At 41.6% G+C, this 20,595-nt stretch overlaps 1 protein-coding gene across 5 annotated transcripts; it reads left to right on the top strand.

Moving 5' to 3' along the window:
* The first annotated feature begins 309 nt into the window (after nucleotides 1–309).
* On the top strand, nucleotides 310–20,447 carry LOC109867740 (transcriptional repressor CTCF). 5 transcript variants are annotated; one of them, XM_020457018.2, is made up of 12 exons: nucleotides 310–3,111; nucleotides 3,240–3,330; nucleotides 3,533–4,033; nucleotides 4,187–4,541; nucleotides 4,644–4,814; nucleotides 4,909–5,163; nucleotides 5,260–5,409; nucleotides 11,504–11,664; nucleotides 17,426–17,608; nucleotides 17,709–17,853; nucleotides 17,962–18,204; nucleotides 18,629–20,297. In XM_020457018.2, exons 2-12 carry the CDS (start codon nucleotides 3,307–3,309, stop codon nucleotides 18,838–18,840), a joined length of 2,400 nt encoding a protein of 799 aa, XP_020312607.1. In that variant the 5' UTR covers nucleotides 310–3,111; nucleotides 3,240–3,306; the 3' UTR covers nucleotides 18,841–20,297. The 5 variants fall into 5 exon arrangements, with proteins under 5 accessions (XP_020312607.1, XP_031657252.1, XP_020312608.1 ...); XM_020457019.2 differs by having other exon boundaries at nucleotides 1,822–2,010; nucleotides 17,962–18,189; nucleotides 18,629–20,447; XM_020457017.2 differs by having other exon boundaries at nucleotides 1,892–2,010; nucleotides 18,629–20,447.
* Nucleotides 20,448–20,595: the final 148 nt, after the last annotated feature.

Here is a 20,595-nt window from a genome sequence, read left to right as displayed (position 1 = left end):
TGTCATTTGTCTTTGCTTGTTTGAGCTGTTCTTGCCATAGTTTGGACTTGGTATTTTACCAAGGCTATCGTCTGTATACCACCCCTACTGTCACAACACAACTTTTTGTCTCAAACACATTAAGAAAAGAAATTCCACAAATTACCTTTAACAAGGAACATCTGTTAATGGAAATGCATTCCAGGTGACTACCTCATGAAGCTGGTTGAGAGAATGTCAACAGCATGTAAAGCTGTCATTAAGACAAAGGGTGTCTACTTTGAAGAACCTCAAATATAAAATATATTTAGATTTGTTTAACACTTTTTTTGGTTACTACATGGTTCCATGTGTTATTTCATAGTTTGAATGTCTTCACTATTATTCTACAATGTAGAAAATAGTCAAATAAAGAAAAACCCTTGAATGAGTAGGTGTGTCCAAACTTTTGACTGGTATTGTATATACTTCATTATTTTCATGCACCGTTTTCTGAATTGTTAAAAATCTGAGTTATACCAATCAAATAATTTCCCTCCTGCGGGAGCCCCCTCACTTAAATGCACTTTTGATCTGCTGTATTTGTAATGAAGCTGGTTTTCTGATGGTCTGTGTGGAGAATGTCAGCGTGTGGAAGGAGTAATGAAGTAAATCATGGGGGTGGAAGGGATTTGGTTGTTCCTCAGGAGATGATGGTGGTGCAGTTCCACACTCTAGGACCACAGTCTGATGAGGAGCTTGTTGCCATGCCGGCCAGGAAGAAGTCGTCTGGAAAAACATTTATTACAGTGCCATCATTCCATACTATCATTCTATGTTTCATGGGAATATATTCCACTGGAAGTGTACACATTATGTAGTTGAATTGTAATTCAGTTGGCATTGTTGAAACCATCTAAGTAAATTTATATTTGGTTTGAGTGCTGATACCTCAATAAGTCACCATTCACTTCCTGAGACTTGCCACTAAATGATATAACTGAAGATTATTTCAGCTGTATGGGTGGTTAAGTACTTTTATTATCATTATTATTAAAAACTTAAAACTGTGATGGACTTGCCTTTTTGGAGCAGAAAACTTCTCACTGAAACAGACAACCAAACTGCTTGTACTGGCCACCTGCTGGCCATATAGAGTGGAATCAGGGTGTGATGAGAACGGGCATTCACTGTACATTATTACGTTTTCAGATTGATCCGTTTTATTATATAGCACTTCAAAATAACAATGGACTTCAGTGGCTTCTTCAATGTATAAGTGGCTCAAGTTACAGTGGAGCGAGGTTTAATTAGACTTGAGATGAAATACTGTAAGAATGAATAGATACAGTGCTAATAGAAACAAAGTATAGTTATTTACCTTTGACTGCAGCTTTAAAATATATATATTTGTCATATTGTCTGGCAAATATCATGTCTGGCATCAAATGTGATACAAACTACATATTGTAGCCTTGGTGTTTGGCACGGGGTATACATACTTAAATGATTGTTCAAACTGATAGAAAAATCTGGAAATTATTGATGACAAAATTGAATGGCTCAATGAAATGTATAGGTTTTTAATAATTTTGGTACAACTACACATTTGGAGTATTTATTATAGGCCTGTTGAATAAATATAGAATACAGCCTGTGACAACCGCTTTTAACTGCCTGTGAAGATCATAAAACAGACATTGACATTCGTATGAAGTTAGAAATTCAATCAGATTTATTACAAATAACCTCATAAATGATATATTCATTACGGTGTACTGTATTTCAAAAGTAGCGCCCCACATGGCCAATCCCCATAATTCAATGTTTAGAACGGTTTACACCCACCCTCTCGCCACCGCCCCCCTTCAATGCACAGGCGCACTAACTTTCACAAGGCCGCCATTTTGTGCGGAGCCCACTCTGCAAAAGCGGGAGAGGATTAAAACCGCAGGAGAAGAAGGGCGCAATTCTCAGCCATCTCGATCTGATTGAAGAACATACTCTGGGCTTTCTGTCGAATTCAGCGAGGAATTAAACGACGAAGAGCAGGTAAAGTAACAGTACTTTCCAGGAAAGGGGGCAGTTTTGCAGGAGCTTTAATCGGCCTCTAGGTGTCACGATGGGGCTCCCGGTCCAGGCGGTAGACGGGGGTGTTTGTCTCCCTCTATCGTTATCGAACATTCAGCAAAAAAAAACATTATAACCCAGAAGTTCAACGAAATGTCTCATTAACGAGTATTTTTAGAGCTATATTAGTTTGCACTTTGGCATGGCTCGATCATTAAATACTTCAACGTGTTGGTTTAGTGTTTAGGCCAGGCGTCCATTTTATTTTTCTTCTTTGTGCCAAGATAGAAACTCGCGGCTGCTTATGAAGTCAGCGAGCGACAGATTGTAGCTCAGTACACGGAATTTACTAAATCTCACAAGCATAATCTAACTAGTTGGACCCCTATCTACACAACGTTAGTTTTGTAAGCTAGTAAAGCCATCAATCGAAATTAGCTATAATTTACAAGATCGGTTTACTGTCAATATTGCCCCACCTTGATAACGGCCTTCGCAAAAGCTAACGTTAGTAACCCCTTCCGTTGATCAAACTAACGTTAAATAACTTTCTAATTAGCTAGTTAACGTTCACTGTTTTAATATGACCACATTAACTATAACTTCTAGCGTTAGCTGACAAGCGTTTTAAAATGGTATGGTCCTTAGATGCAAAGACTTCACAATTTAGCAGACGCTATTTCACTAGCAATATAAAAGTTAGCTGGCTTGGCTTGTTGCGCAGACCGAATTCAAACAGGGAAGATGCATAACGTAAATGTCTCCGGTAGTCATTAATGCGAGCGTTTCCACTAGTACGACGTCTTCCTCTGGCCTCAAATTAATGCGACTTATCTAAAAAAAAAAAAAGATATAAATGCCTCTGCTGCAGTTCGTCTTCCATCCAGTGTCCGCTGTCTGATTCAAAGCCTACATTGAGCTACAACGGCACTAACGTAAGCGAGCTAGAATGGACAAAAACAGGGTAGAGCTCCCTCTACAACCCGGCTGGTAGCGGTACAAAAACATGACTACCTATGTGACTTCATGTCCACTATCAAAACGCTGGCCATGTTCACTGGGAATGAATGTCACATCATACTTGTAGGTTGTTTTTGATAATACCAGGTCAGCCACATTTGCTAGACTGGCTTAACTAGCTACGGATGTGTCTGCATTCAATACATGCAGTAGGTTTATGTAGACGTTCAACTTGTTTGTCTTCCTCACAGGTTGAGTGTCAGGTAACAGTCAGGAGAGTTGAGTGAGAAATTGAGCGAGCCAAGCAGATCTAGAAAGATGAAGTATTCCTTTCTAGTGCAGGTAATAATTTAGAAAGCTGGGGAAGTTGCATTATGTTTGAGATCTTGTCTGAACTGAACACAGTATGCCATTTTCAGTCTGTTAGACCTTGCTAGATTGATCGTACGTCCTGGTACACTTTCAACATTTATTAATAAATGGTTATGCGTTAAGATTACATTTTTAGATTGTGTGCTGATTGGTTTTGGGGTGATTCTCTCAGTTGTTACCGATGGACGGAGGACCAACAGATGTTGTGGTTGAGGCCAAGGACTTCACCTATGAGGGGGAGGAGGTGGTGGCAGACCTGCTCCAGCAAGCAGCAGAAGGGGTGATGGACCAGCAGCCAGAGGGAGTTGCTGATCTGGATACCCAGCAGCTGGTGGAGGGAGTCAATGTGGAGATGATGGTAATGGACTCCCTGGACCCGGCCCTGCTGCAGTTGAAGACTGAGGTGATGGATGCCCCTGTGGCTACAGCCCACGAGGCCACGGTCACCACGGTGGATGAGACCCAGATCATCACTCTGCAGGTTGTCAACATGGATGAGCAGCAGCTGGGAGGCCTCGGGGAGCTACAGCTGGTCCAGGTCCCTGTCTCTGCTGTCCCTGTCACCCAGGCCACTGTAGAGGCGCTACAGGGCACCTTCGTGGACACTACGGCCATGCCCAAAGACGGAAACCCTGTTATCTGCCACACCCTGCCCCTGCCAGAGGGATTCCAGGTAAGAGAGACTGCACTTCATGACTAAATATTACATTAATTCAGAACTAATGGGATCATATTTCACTATAGGTGTACAACAATGTTTTGTACCACAGGTGCCTATCTAAATGTACTAGTCGTAGAGAAATGAAAAACACTACTGTTTCTTCAGGTGGTGAAGGTGGGTGCGAATGGTGAGGTGGAAACAGTGGAGCAGGATGAGCTCCAGCACCAAGAGGAACAGCAGGTCCAGCCTGAGGAGGAGGAGGAGGAGCTGCACTGTGAGCCCCAGCCTGAAGAACCACAATGGGCCAAGGACCCCGACTACCAGCCCCCAGCCAAGAAAACCATCAAGAAGGCAAAAAAGAGCACGCTGCGCTACAACACAGAGGGGGATAAAGACAACATGGACGTGTCTGTGTATGATTTTGAGGAGGAGCAGCAGGAAGGGATGCTCTCTGAGGTCAACGCAGAGAAGGTGGTGGGCAACATGAAACCCCCCAAACCCACCAAAATTAAGAAGAAGGGTAAGATTACCCCTTCTTTCTGTGTCCTTTGTTTATGGGGTATTTTGTAACTCAAGTTGTGGTGCTAAATGCCTCTGCAAGTGCTGACTTTGTATGCTCCAGGTGTGAAGAAAACATTCCAGTGTGAGCTGTGTAGCTACACCTGTCCCCGCCGCTCCAACTTGGACCGACACATGAAAAGCCACACAGATGAGAGGCCCCACAAGTGCCATCTGTGTGGCAGGGCCTTCAGGACTGTTACCCTGCTAAGGAACCACCTCAACACACACACAGGTATGGTGACAACATAGGCACATTGACAGACAATTCTATATTCCTGTCCATATTACCATGTTAGATACTATTATAACTCTATTTCTGTTTACAGGTACCAGACCACACAAGTGTCAAGATTGTGACATGGCCTTCGTGACCAGTGGAGAGCTGGTCCGACATCGTCGCTACAAGCACACTCATGAGAAACCCTTCAAGTGCTCCATGTGTGACTATGCCAGTGTAGAGGTGAGCAAGCTAAAGAGGCACATCCGTTCCCACACTGGGGAGCGTCCGTTCCAGTGCAGTCTGTGCAGCTACGCCAGCAGAGACACCTACAAGCTGAAGAGACACATGAGGACACACTCGGGTGAGGCACAGCTGCAGGGATACTGTGTAAACACAATTAGTGACCGGCCTGATTTGTTTAACTTGTGCACTCATGTTTCCCTGCTTTGTTTTCCAGGAGAGAAGCCGTACGAGTGCTATATTTGCCACGCCCGTTTCACCCAGAGTGGAACCATGAAGATGCACATCCTGCAGAAGCACACAGAGAACGTGGCTAAGTTCCACTGCCCCCACTGTGACACAGTCATCGCCCGAAAGAGTGACCTAGGTTAGATAGCTAGTCATTGACTTTTGGCCTGATTATCCCAATATGTTGACAGCATAATTTGGAAATCTCAACCGTAAACTTAATTGTGACTAAGGCTGTTGCGGTGACCGTATTGGCGGTCACGAGTCATGAAGGCAGTAAAATTCCACATGACCTTTTAGTCACGGTAATTAGGCTTATCCTAGCTCTGCTGCTGATGGTCATTAGTAGCCTACCGAACTTGCTAACTGCCTGGTACTCAGCACTCTATTGCCCCTCTAATTACTCTGACATCAATGCAAATGTATTTGGAAATTTAATCAAACACTTCAGGCGGTCGTGTTGCGCAACATTTCTATAGGCTATGCAATTGCGCAAGAAAACAGAGTGATGGCCTCTACAAAAAAGAGGAGGATCCCATCAGCTTTCTATAGGCTACGCCTAACTATATTTATTTCTCAACTTTCCTAATATTCAGCACAATGCTTATAATTACAACAGGGGTATAGCCTACCTGGCTGGCTTGAAAATGAGCCATGGGGAAAGCGTCCCCTATTTGCTATTTAAATGCACAGATGAGATTTATTTTTTTCATGCTGCACCTGTTTTGTTTCAGGTGCATGATAATGGTCCATTCTAAATCGAAACAAATTTCACACGTATATTATTTAGTATATGTAAAGTTAAGATTAAATCAAGAATAGTCTGATGGGTGACCGTATTAGCCGATCACTTGTGAATTATTGTTGTTTTTTTGGTGCTAGTGGTTGTATTAATTTGGGATCTATTCTATCCCGCACCTGTCCCAGACTACGTTTGGAATATTTATTTGTCGCATAGAATAGCTTAACTTTTGTACTATGGAGGATAGTAGATTGACATAGGCTAGTACTTTAGCTGTTCGTTAAGTCTACTCATCTTGTTGGCTGACAGTAAATGTGGACAGTTCTTCCAATATTTTCAATATGCACCTCGGAATTGGATAAGGATGTGTCTGTCTTCACTTTGTAGCCTGTGAGAAAGACCTGATCACGTGATGGGGAGCCGTGTGAATGAGAGGTGCTTAGCGCAGCACTCCGGGTGAAGGGCACAGCACACTGGGCCAAGGGCACAACGTCCACTGGCCGCAAAAGACCAGGATTTTTTTTAGGGTGCATTATGGCCACGGGGTGCCGTTGTAAAATTCGAGGCATTATCAAGTGCTTGTGTGAATGAGAGGTTAATGAAGTATTTTCAACCTGCTCAAAATCAAAGCGGTGCTCAGCCTTTCAAGCAACTTTTTTCTAATCATCATTACACGGAACTCAAACTGGCTGCGCATGTGCGCCATCGTGCATACACGTGTTTTGTCCCCCCACACCAAACACAATCACGACACGCAGGTTAAAATATCAAAACAAACGGAACCAATTACATTCATTTGGGGACAGGTTGAAAAGCATTAAACATTTATGGCAATTTAGCTAGCTGGCTTGCACTTGATAGCTAATTTGTCCTATTTAGCTAGCAGGCTATTTTGTCCTGGGATATAAACATTGAGCTGTTATTTTACCTGAAATGCACAAGGTCCTCAACTCTGACAATTAATCCACAGATAAAACGGTCAACCGAATCATTTTTAGTCATCTTTTCCTTCCAGGCTTTTTCTTCTTTAAACTTATATGTTGATTGGCATCTAAACGTTCATAGTATTACCACGACGACTGAGAACACAGTTCGTCTTTCAATCACCCACGTGGGTATAACCAGTGAGGAGATGGCACGTGGGTATCTGCTTCTATAAACCAATGAGGAGATGGGAGAAGCAGGACTTGCAGCGCAATCTGTTTCACAAATTGAACTGACTTCTATTTTAGCCCTTGGCAATGCAGACGCTCGCGAACAGTGTGGGTGCAATAATTGAATAATTTAGATTTCTAAATGTATTTTGCAACGCTTGCGCCGCGAGTGGTATAGTCAGGGTGAACATAGCCCGACGTTTGTAGAACAAGTTACATTAATAACTCTAAATTAAGCATATAGAAGTACCTATTTTTATGTTAACCGCTCAACACCGAATAGCCGCATGAGCGCACTCCCTCAACTCGTTGGGAGAAAATATCCTTTCTATTTTATTCCGCTTTGTTCAATTGTATTCTTCATACTATTAAATAGGGTTGTACATTTTGGGGAATATTCAGAGGTGGAAACTTTGTGGGAATATATGAGAATTAATGGAAATAAATGCAAATGAATTTTAATGCCATTTTAAATGTAGATGTTTTTTGCATTGGTTATATTTACCATATCATATGGAGACAGAAATATAAACCTTTTACCTTATCAAAAGTAGACATAATTGCACATGATTAAATCCTCCCCAAAAAATAAATAAAAAACAATTTAGTCATGGATTGAACTTTAATTAAATGAGTTGACTTTTCACATGGGATGATTTCACTGAACAATAAAAGGGAATATTGAATGATCCCCACTGATCCATCTCATCTCCCAAAAAATGATAGTCTAAAAACTAAAGCTTTGGTTGTCTTCCTCTCAGGCTTCCATTTCTTCTCCAAGGACCTCCTCAATGTCCACCTCTTGAACATCAGACTCTGATGCCTCATCTTCACGGTCACTTTCCAACCTTGTTGAGGATGGCTTGTTGTCAGGCTCAAAAAGCCTGACCAATTTTCAACCCTTGTATTTAAAAAATATTTTTTACATTTTACCTTTATTTAACTAGGCAAGTCAGTTAAGACAATTCTTATTTTCAATGGCGGCCTAGGAACACTGGGTTAACTGCCTTGTTCAAGGGCATAATGACAGATTTTTACCTTGTCCGCTTGGGAATTTGATCTTGCAACCTTTCGGTTACAAGTCCAATGCTCTAACCACTAGGCTACCTGCCACCCCATTAGTCAGCCTGTTGTGTGCTTTGGTGTGTGTGTGTGTGTGTCTTCCCTAACAAGGACCAGTTGCCCTCTGAGTTGGCTGATGTTGGTGGGATTTGGAGGATGATGGAGGCAACAGGTGAAAAGAACCTCAGATCTACAAAGACCCTTCCATCTGGTGGCTGATGAGATATGTTTGCACGACTGCCATATTGCATCTCCATCCCAAAGCCCTTGCTTGGAAGTGTACTTTGCCAGACTGCCAAGAACCATGTGCCAATGTGGCAAGACACAGTAGTGATGACACCATAGGCCTTGTTGATCTCTGGACCAGATAGGATGCTCTTGCCAGCATACTTGGGGTCTAACATGTACACTGCGAAATGTATGGGCTTCAGGCAGAAGTCTTCACACTTTTTAAAGTATTTCAGAATTGCAGTTTCCTCTGCTTTGAGCAACAGTGAAGAGGGCAGGGCAGTGCAAATTTCTTCTCTTACATCTGCAAGCAGAGTCTGAACATCAGACAGAATGGCATCGTCTCCCTCAATCCGTGCAATGGCTACTGCTATAGGTTTCAGGCTTCTTACCACTCTCTCCCAAAATACATCATCCAGGAGGATCCTCTTGATGGGGCTGTCCATATCAGCAGACTGATACGGCCATTTCTTGGAGAGACTCCTTCCCCTCCAGGAGACTGTCAAACATGATGCCAACACCACCCCAACGGGTGTTTCTGGGCAGCTTCAATGTGGTGCTTTTATTCTTTTCACTTTGCTTGGTGAGGTAGATTGCTGCTATAACTTGATGACGCTTTACATAGCTAATCATTTCCTTGGCTCTCTGTGGAGTGTATCCATTGTTTTCAGTGGCATGGTGTCCTGGAGAAGTAGATTCCAAGCATGAGCAGCACAGCCAATGGGTGTGATGTGAGGGTAGGACTCCTCCACTTTAGACCAAGCAGCCTTCATGTTCGCAGTATTGTCTGTCACCATTGCAAATATTTTCTGTGGTCCAAGGTCATTGATGACTGTCTTTAGCTCATCGGTAATGTAGTGTCTGTTGTCCCTTGTGTATGTGCTCTTGTAGAATACTGGTTGAGGGGTGAAGATGATGTAGTTAATTATTCCTTGCCCATGAACATTCAACCACCTATCAGAGATGATTGCAATACAGGCTGCTTTCTCTATGATTTGCTTGACCTTCACTTGAACTCTGCATCCAGTAAATTAGTAGATAAAGCATGTCTGGTTGGAGGAGTGTATGCTGGCGAATAACATTCAGAAATCTCTTCCAATACACATTTCCTGTGAGCATCAGAGGTGAACCAGTTGCGTACACAGCTCGAACAAGACATTCATCAGCATTTCTTGCTTGTTGTGAGCGCTGAGGGAACTTTATGCACTTGACCAGATGATTCTGCATCTTTGTTGCATTCTTCAGATATGATTTGGCACAGTATTTGCAAATGGACACAGCTTTTCCTTCTACGTTAGCTGCAGTGAAATGTCTCCACGCATCAGATGGTGCCTGTGGCATTTTCCTATAAAGTTTAGAGGGAAAAATTGTACAAAATACAATTTCATGTACAGATAAGTGGTTAAACAGTTAGATTAAACAACTCCTTTGTAAGATGAATATTTAAAATTAAACATGTATGGAAACAGGTGAATTAACACTCCTCAGTTAGCCGGCTCAAGGAAGCTAAAACCCACATGGTAGCAAAAACTAACTACCAGAAATTAACAAGTAAGAAATTATTTAAATACAATTTGCTGTAGGATACTATTTACTAGTTAACAAAAAATCCTGTATGTCCTAAAAAATATATTCACCCCACCCAGTATTGCAATCAAAACTTACCAGAAACATGTAGTCCTTGGCTCAGACAGTGTTGTAGTGTGGGCTCAATAGCATCTCATTAGTGTGCAATATCTTGAGAATCAGCTGTACATGTGATGAAGATTGCACTTGAACATACCTGCGATGGAAGAATGCACTGTGCATGCAGAGGGTTGCAATTCCATTGAATTGTGGATAGTTTAACCAAAATATGCCACAGGACCTAGAATTGCCTTATGTGTATCCCACAAAAATGGTTCACTGTTATAAGCTAACATTTTTGATGAATTTAAGCAAACATTTCAAAAGTGTCCAAGTTTCCAACCCATTGCAACCCTACAATTAAATAATGCCGCAGAATTTTAAGCAAATCTCGTCTGCTAAATGAACTAGTGTAGCCCCCAGCCATTTGGTATAGCCAGATCAGTACCTAACATTCTGAAATAGACTACATTTTCTTCATATCATGTTTCTTCAAACCTGTCTAAAATAAATGATGGATTTATTGTTATGGTATAGGCTATATTACATGGATTTATTGTTATGGTATAGGCTATATTACATGGATTTATTTTGATGGTGTAGGCTATATTACATGGATTTATTGTGATGGTGTAGGCCTTATTACATGGATTTATTGTGACGGTGTAGGCCTTATTACATGGATTTATTGTGACGGTGTAGGTTATATTACATTGATTTATTGTGACGGTGTAGGCTATATTACATGGATTTATTGTGACGGTGTAGGCTATATTACATGGATTTATTATGATGTGTAGACTATATTACATGGATTTATTGTGACGGTGTAGACTATATTACATGGATTTATTGTGACGGTGTAGGCTATATTACATGGATTTATTGTGACGGTGTAGGCTATATTACATGGATTTATTGTGACGGTGTAGGCTATATTACATGGATTTATTGTGACGGTGTAGGCTATATTACATGGATTTATTATGATGGTGTAGGCTATATTACATGGATTTATTGTGACGGTGTAGGCTATATTACATGGATTTATTATGATGGTGTAGGCTATATTACATGGATTTATTGTGACGGTGTAGGCTATATTACATGGATTTATTATGATGGTGTAGGCTATATTACATGGATTTATTGTGACTGTGTAGGCTATATTACATGGATTTATTGGACTTTTTAAAATGTAAATGTTCCAATTGTCTGCATCATTGGCTTGTAGGCTGTGTGTGGAAGCCAGGAGATGCTAAATGTGTTTGTTAATTAACAGTAAATTACAGGGAGACCGACAGTTATTTGCTTGACATTCAACGGCTGACAATTTCGTGATCGCCATAGCCATAATTGTGACTGAACTTGTTTATATCTCTCTCAATAAGCTTTTTTTTTTCTTCCCTCCTCCCCTTCAGGCGTCCACCTGCGAAAACAGCACTCGTTCATTGAGCAGGGCAGGAAATGTCGTTACTGTGATGCTGTGTTCCACGAGCGCTACGCACTCATCCAGCACCAGAAGTCCCACAAGAACGAGAAACGCTTTAAGTGTGACCAGTGTGATTACTGCTGCAGACAGGTGAGTTCCTGCTGTCTCTAACCTGGGATGATAGAGAATCTAGGCTGGAGTAAATATTAGGGGTATGAACGATTAAACCAGGGGTCGGAACCGGTTCAGGGAACAGAACTCAAACTGGAATGGAAGTGCTCAATACTTTTCCTGTACAGAACCATTATTTTAAACTCATTAGAACCGGTTAATAACCTTTTGCTTTGCGGACATGTTTTTCCAGTCCCACAAAAAAAATGCTACAAAGCACCTATGCAAAACCCTCCTTTCAATCAGAAACTTCTTCCAGTGTCTGCCTGCCATCTGAAAATATTTGCCTGTGTGTGTGCATGTAGGCTTCCTTTCCCTCCCCCCGCAGACGCTGTAGCCTAGCCTATTGACGTTAAAACCGTGATTCAAATGATTGTGAGAGACATGTTTAATTGAAGAATGGATTCACCTTATTAATGCTAGTTTAGGATACTATAGTTATCACATTTCTCAACTACTTTTTAAAATTCTGCTGCCGCACTGCAAAAACAAGCTCGTTAGCTAGCTTCTCTGGTCCAACGTGAAGCCAACTCTGAAGTTCAGACATGAAAAGTTCCTCCATTTAAGCCGCCCCTCCGTTGGTATAATTCTCTGGGCCTAATTCAGATAATGCATGATGTCATCACCAGATGCCCAGTGCTTTAAGCCAAGCTGTCTCCACCCTTTATCCCCACCCGTAAAATTGGTTGCAACCTCAAGCCTTGTCTTTCCATCACGTATGTAAACAACTCACTGAACTATAGCTTGCCTGCTCTAAAGCAAGCTGCTCTATCCGCACTGCATGATTGGTGAAGAAATGTAATGTTGAGCTAAATGTACAAATATATGATTTCAGAGGTTTAAAAAGGAACAGAAAGAAATGATAAACTGTACTTTTTTGTTCTAACCAGTTTTACTGGTCAGAACAGTGAAACAAAAAAAACTGTGGTTCTGTTTTAGAATGAAACGATTGGAAAATAGTTTTGGGCCCAACCCCTGGTTTAAACTTTTTGTAAAAAAAAAAAAAGAAATGTAATTGTTAATATTGAGAAAACAACTCAATTAAAATCACAGTGCCGTTATTACAAAACTACCACTAACAGGTCCTGATCATCATAAAGTTGAAAAAATGAACACAAAGGCCTGCCTAACCCGGTTTGTTACAGCATTGTAATGCATGTAGGGCCTCCCAAGTGGCGCAGCAGTCTAAGGCACTGCATTGCAGTGTTTGAGGCGTCAGTCTCAATTTTCTTTTTTAAAGGGGTTATTTTATTTTGATTAACCCCTCCCCCACCCCCCTCTTCAGAGGACAAATATCTTCGTTTTTTTACAGCTTTTTTGCTACATATACATTTTTACATACATGGTACTTTTATTTAAAGCAGTCACATAACAGTAATACATTACCAAACATAAGCTCTTTAATCACCGCTCTCAGCTCGTCCCTTCTTTCACTATAGACCACCCTAGTTTGGTTTCCATGTGCCATATATATTTAAATTGTACTATGATGTTTAATAAAATTTTGGAACCTTTCTAATCAGATATTATCCACAGATTGTGAGCTAAAGATGAAAACCTTTCCTACGGGTATTATTATATTGTTTATTGACTGACTACAGCTATCACCCAAAACTGTTATTTGTAAGGTTAATTTTAAGTGCATGTTGCCATTCCTGAACCTGTGACCAGAAACGAGCTACATAGGGGCAATTCCAGAATAAATGATCTCTTGATTCTGTCTTTTCGCGGCAAAATCTACAGAGCTGTGATTGTTGTATGCTCCATATACAGCTCTGGAAAAACATGAAGAGACCACTGCAAAATGATCCTTTTCTTTGGTTGTACTATTTATAGGTATGTGTTTGGGTAAAATGAGAATAACATTTTTATTCTATAAACTACTGACATTTCTCCCAAATTCCTATTAAAATTATTGTCATGTAGAGCATTTATTTGCAGAAATGACAACTGTCAAAATAACAAAGATGCAGTGTTGTCAGACCTCAAATAATGCAAAGAAAATAAGTTCATATTCATTTTTAAACACAATACTAATGTTTTAAGTTAGGAAGAGTTCAGAAATCAATATTTGATGGAATAACCCTGATTTTCAATCACAGCTTTCATGTGTCTTGGCAGGCTCTCCACCAGGATTTCACATTGATGTTGGGTGACTTTATGCCACTCCTGGCAGCAAACATTCAAGCAGCTGGGCTTTGTTTGATGGGTTGTGACCATCCATCTTCCTCTTGATCACATTCCAGAGGTTTTCAATGGGGTTCAGGTTTAGAGATTGGACTGGCTATGACAGGGTCTTGATCTGGTGGTCCTCCATCCACACCTTGATTGACCTGGCTGTGTGGCATGGAGCATTGTCCTGCGGTTAGGCGAGGGTTTGGCCGGAGGTCTTTCCTTAGCTCATCATGCTCTAGCGACTCCTTGTAGTTGGCCTGGTGCTTCCTCTGTTTCCTATGACATATTGGTGGGTCTGGCTTCCAGGTTAAGCGAGCAGGCGTTAAGCGAGCAGGCGTTAAGAAGCAGCGCAGCTTGGCGGGTTGTGTTTCGGAGAACACGTGACTCGACCATCGCATCTCCCGAGCCCGTTGGGGAATTGCAGCGATGAGACAAGATCGTAACTACCAATTGGCTTTCAAGAAAAGGGGGTCAAATTGGAATATATGGAATTGTTTTATGAAGGTCATACCAAGGACCATTTAGCTATTGATTTAGAATTTTAAGACCCCTTGAAGTATTTTGTATATATATGATAAACCAATTATTTTGGGCATCACTGCTATCAGTTTGAATAATAGATTCACTACATGGAACAACAGATGGGAACAAAACATCAAAGGGAAGTTTGTTCTGAAGTGTCTGTCCTATATCTGAGGAATAAAAATAAATAAATTCAAGCCATGTATTTAACCCCTTAGTTTTGGCTCTAAACAGTCTCCATATTTACTTCCATTAATTATTTTCAACTGGTACCCGGGACCTTCTAACTTGTCTCCTAGAGCAAAACAACTGACATGTTCGTGAAAGTCTCACCTTTCCACAGAGGGGTCATATTAGTGTGTAACCCAAACTGTTCGGACAGTTATGCCTGTAGCCAAGTTGGCAAATCGGCTGTACAGACTTTAGACGAGTCCCAAGATGCTTGTGGGGGTCATAGAGCAAGAGAACATCATCATATTTGTGAGTTATCTTTCCATAGAGGGGTCATAATAATGATGATGGCGATGATAATAAGAGCAAACCTGAGATCACTATTGTGTTTTGTGAGAGTCATCTTTCAATAGAATGATCATAATAGATTCTAGGCCAAACCGTTTGGACGCTACATACAATTATGTGAGGAGACCGATTTTCGGGATGTCTCATGGTCTGACCGCTCTAGCTCTGCTACCTTTCACCGCAGATGGGAGGTCTCATGGTCTGACCGCTCTAGCTCTGCCACCTTTCACCGCAGATGGGAGACGCAGCTTAAACAGATGGATTTTGACAGAGATTTTTATTCATTTACGTTAATGAGATTTCTGCGGGGGGCGCCAATTGAAGGCTAACGGTTCAGCTAGGAATATTTTTGGAGCTGATCCACTGATGTCGTTGTGTGAATTTAGATCGGACCCTAAACCCTTACCTTCCTGCCAATGACCTTGATTGGATATTCAGTGACAAAGGAGCACTGAATTCATAGCCCAGCGTCCTACATTAACTAGGGATGTGACAAATGGATGTTGTTTTTTTTCATGTTTAAACTGCCTTTTTTAAAATCCGTTTTTCATTAAAACAATAAGAAAATGTAATAACATTCCATGTGAAAATCGTATTGTGCTGTATGACCACTAGGGGCAGTGAAGTTCTACCGCAGTCATAAAGTAGGCTAAGGCATCTGGAATCTGCTTTGTGGCTGCCTGAAAAGCCAGGTGAGATTTTGTCCTGACGACCGCTGTTAATTCACATTGACTCGTGTTCCTTCCATTTGTTATGTGCATTAGCTACTCTAGCCAAGTGATCACACTTCTTCTCCCTGCATTCTCTTTTCCCTGCATTAGGCCTTAGGCCTACCTGCATTAGGCCTACCTGTCTCTCTCACAGTTTTGATCTGATCGCTCCCTCTATATACACATACACACACACACACACACACACACACACACACACACACACACACACACACACACACACACACACACACACACACACGTGTGTTGCGCGCCCAAGCTCACATTAAGCCTACGGAAATGACTACCTACAAAAACATATCTAACTGACGGGATACACTAACAAAGCTGTAGACCAGCAACATTCCTTGCCAAATCATGACATTTTTTTTCACAATTTCAAAATGGACTGATTGATTTAAAGTAGAGAAATACGTGTTCCAACCCTGAACTGCAGTTCTGGAATAATATATGTCTATTTTAGGATTCTTTTTTTGCGAACTGCTATAGTGTTCTGTTTCGAATAGGTTACAACCCCCCCCCCTAAACCCTGGCAGGTTCTGGACTGAAATATGCAACAAAAACATTGTTTTGATGAAGGCAAATAGTGTATTCATTAGTCTCGGGCCTACTTTGTTTCATGTTTAACAAAAGCCTGCCCACTAAGTTTAAGCTCACAAATCAAACATAGGGCAAAAGAAAGCAACATGCCAAATGAGGGTATATATTGGTAAAAAGGGGGAAGAATTTTGGCTTTCTAATGCTGTGAATTGGGCTTTGACTAAACCAGTATCGTGATAATTGTTCCATGTCAACCATGAAAACACGAAGCAGACAACTCTTTGGTCCTTTAAAAACATGCTTTATGTAAAATAGTGTGCTATAGCTTGGAAAATGAATAAAATGTGACTGGATGACAACATAATGATCGTCCCGGACCTAGCTGTTAAACAGAAACAAACGAAACAGGTAGAGGCTAACCGGAATTTGTCATTTTTAAAACTCTCGTTTTGCTCTTAGTTTATAAATGGTTTCATAATGAATACACCCCTGGCTGAGAGAGGGCGTGTGCGATGGTGTGATCAAAATGCACCATATGAGTAACCTGCTTGTAAACTGTTGACAATAGACCCATAACTGATCTAAATGGTTGGATAATCAGGCCTAGGCTTTATGGTACTCCGTGTATATAGCTCCATTCTTAATAATAGGCGTGCAGTAGGATATACAGCGTGCAGTAGGATATACAGCGTGCAGTAGGATATACAGCGTGCAGTAGGATATACAGCAGTGGGATGCTTTGATCAGTTGATTGACCGTTGTAGGCTACTGTAGAACAAACTTTCCTCTAGTGTGGATGCTCACTAACAGTTTAAAGTCATGTGTAATTTATAGTTATCATCCTTTAACGGATGTCCCTTAACACTTAAAGTGGTAAATGCTGCCCTCTAGCGGATAATATGGTATGAATACAGTAGTGGTTCTCAACCAGGGATTGATTTGATAGAAATCACGACTGCAACATTGATCACCTAGTAAAAAGGGATTCAATATTCCCTGCTATTTTGTTTTAATGATCATTTTGGAGGGGGAAGGTTAAAAACAGACAGTTTCATGTGCTCTGGAAGGGCCAGGTGAAAATATATATTTTCCTCGGGGGGACCATCCATTTTAATTTCATTGCAATTACCTCCAGGTGTCCCTCAATATAAAAACGTTCACTCATGGATACTGGACAATCAGCATAGTTTTGAGATGGAGTTGGTAAAGGTTTTCTGTCCTTGCGTTTTTCTTGCTGTCCTTGCATTGACTAGGAGCGCCATATGCTGATGCACAGGCGCACCCACACAGGAGAGAAGCCTTACGCCTGTAGCCAGTGTGAGAAGACCTTCCGTCAGAAGCAGCTCCTGGACATGCACTTCCGGCGTTACCATGACCCCAACTTTGTGCCCACCGCCTTTGTGTGCACCAAGTGTGGCAAGGCCTTCACTCGCAGGGTATGGACACTTACTCAAACACACATTTATTGAGTGGAAGAATGCATCCATTGTTTTTGGTATAGCCCTTCATTTGATCATTTTGTTAAACTCTCCTCAGAACACCATGGCCAGACATGCAGAGAACTGTAACGGGGATCCTAGTGAAGGAGAGAACGGATCCCCACCCAAGAGAGGACGAGGTGGGAGGAAGAGGAAGATGCGCTCAAGGAAGGATGAAGACGATGATGACGATGACGACAGTGGTGAGAGGCCCTTTCTAATACTGAAACATATCTAATTGTAGTGTCCTATAAACTATTGCTCTTTGGATGTAATGAGATCAGTGTTAGACTCTAACTTCCCACCTCCAGAGGACAATGCTGATCCTGAGCTGGATGACATTGATGAAGAGGATGAGGAGGCTGAGGCAGCACTGCTGGAGGAAGAGGAGGAGGAGATGATGGAGTTGGAGCAGGCTCCACCCACCAAACCTATTCCTGCCCCGGTAGAGCCACCTGTCAAGAGGAAACGCGGCAGACCTCCCAAGAACATCCCCAAACCCTCCCCTCCCGCCAAAGCCAGCAAGGCTGCCCCCAAAGGCAAGGCTGCTGCAGGTGAGTTAAATCTCCCTGATCCAATATCATGCAATGTTTAAATCAAGGATGGCAACTTTTGATAAAAATCTGAACTCTGTGATTCTCAAGTTTCCCATGTGTATCAAGAATAGGCCACCACCCAAAGGACATCCAGTCAACATGACACAACTGTGGGAAAGCATTGGAGTCCACATGGGCCAGTATCTCTTTGGAACGCTTTCAACACTTTGTAGAGTCCATGCCATGATGAATTGAGGCTGTTCCGAGGGCAAAAGTGGCTGCACTTAGTATTTTTTTACATTTTGGGTAAATTGATCTGCAGGCCTACAAAAAGGGGACGGGCTGCCAGTTGCCCATCCCTGGTCTAAATCTATGCCCAGTTGATGCTTTACTGACCATTTTAATGTCGAGTTATAATACCGGGTGTTATCTGTCTCCTCAGCTGCAGCCGTCATCCAGGTGGAGGATGAGAATACCGGCGCCATAGAGAACATCATAGTGAAGAAGGAGCAAGAGGCTGAACAGGCTGCCCCAGAGGTGGTGGTGGAGCAACCAGAGGAGGCAGGGGTGGAGACGGTGGAGCTGCCTGTAGCAGACGCTGCCCCCAACGGAGACCTCACCCCTGAGATGATCCTCAGCATGATGGACCGGTGATCTAGCCCACACAGACTGCTCAAAGACATCCCCTTGTCTCAACCTTTCCCTTCAACAAGTCTACCCTCTTCATACGATCTGCCATCTTACAAACCACTCTGCTTTACACTTTTGGTTTTTGTCTTAAATCAGTGTGTTTTCTTATCACTCTCAAACCCACTTCCTTCCATGCATTCACTGTAACAGTTTAAGTTCTAGCTGCTTGGTCTGTAGAAATGTAGATATTTTTATGTGGGAGGAATGTTGTAGAAACGTGTAATAATGGATCCCTTCATGGAGGGATGGTAGCTGAGGTTTAACACGTGGACATTGGGACTTTCTGTAGTGGTCTTTTTTCTTTCTCCAAATAATAAACTATTTTCTTAACCTGTTTGTGAGCTTGACATGGCAACAGTGAGTGCCAGTAATTTCAGCCTTGTTATCTAGGACCTCTGCGGTAGACTAAAACTATTACTTTAACTGTCAAAGGAAGTCCTTCTATTTTTTTAACACTTTATTCACTGCATATGACATTTGACTTACTGTTATACTTGTCACAGATTATGGAGTTTGTAGAGGCTTACATTAACTACTATAATCGGGGACAGTGACATGCATCGACCCACAAAGTTTTTAAGACTGCAGTTATGTTGTACAAACGGTCATCTCGGCTGGTTTTGCTTGTAAATACTTTTTTAGTTTTATTACAAACATATTTTAATCTTTTTCTAGTGATCTAAAAAACTTTAATGCTGGGAGAAAGGAACTCTTAACCATAGCTGTTTGGAACACAGGCAGAATGTGGGTTTTTAATCTCTTAAATGGGAGGCTTTGCCCACTCTGTAAATCATGTTGGCGATATGATCTTTCCGGTTTTGAGCTTTTTAGCATGAATATCTAGTGTTATTTTTGGAGGTACAGAGGTTAGCAGCTTTACTCACTCTTAACCTACCTAACATCTCGACCGCATGGACTAATGTTAGAGGTTTTGAAAGATGACCATGTACGTCTTGTTTTGCTTTTCAAGATAAGGTAGAGAGATTGTGATGTAAATTGCGCCCATGTTCTGGAAAGCTTTAATCAAGTTCTGTGTGAAACTGTAAAGGGGGGGATGTGTCCAATTTTGAACTAGCTTCAGGTCTTAACTGTAAAGGAAAGATGATTATTAAGGCTTTGGTAATCTTGTGAAGCAGAATGTTTCTCCCAGTTCACTGTTCATTTCTCAAACCATTTTGTCCTAATGGTGCAGTTGTGTTGTGGGATGTATACAGACGCGGTCAGAGGGCCCTGTGGAATTCTGATTAGGAGGTTCAAAAAGGGGAGGAGAGAACTATAAGGGAAAGATATTTTGTATAAAGGTTGTTAGTCGTTTCAGAGAACAATGTCCTTTCTTTCATAGACCATTTGACGCTGATACAACATGAAGCTTCCTTCTATATGTAATTGCATTTAAATTGCTTTTGTCAAGCTCTTAAAAATTCTAGGTTGATGCATTTTTGTACCTGGCTGTACTGTGTGAATTTTACAATGATCTGAAAACCAACATAAATACATGTATTGTTGGGTTGAGAGGGCATGTTGGTATGCGGAATGTATTACTGTACATCTAATAAAAAGATATTGGCCTACTCCTGTTTTTTCCTTTGTATTTTTTGTTGAAGTGCGTTTGACGTTACTATGTTATTGCAGAAGATCATGTAAGGATCTTTAGCAAAGGTGATACTGAAAGGGTTGTCATTTCCTGTCTCAGGGCTCCTAGCTTGCTATGGTTTCACT

Source organism: Oncorhynchus kisutch, linkage group LG22, assembly GCF_002021735.2.
Source record: "Oncorhynchus kisutch isolate 150728-3 linkage group LG22, Okis_V2, whole genome shotgun sequence".
Taxonomy (NCBI): domain Eukaryota; kingdom Metazoa; phylum Chordata; class Actinopteri; order Salmoniformes; family Salmonidae; genus Oncorhynchus; species Oncorhynchus kisutch.
Note: the sequence above shows the minus strand (reverse complement) of the source record. Positions and strands in the feature narration are given on the sequence as shown.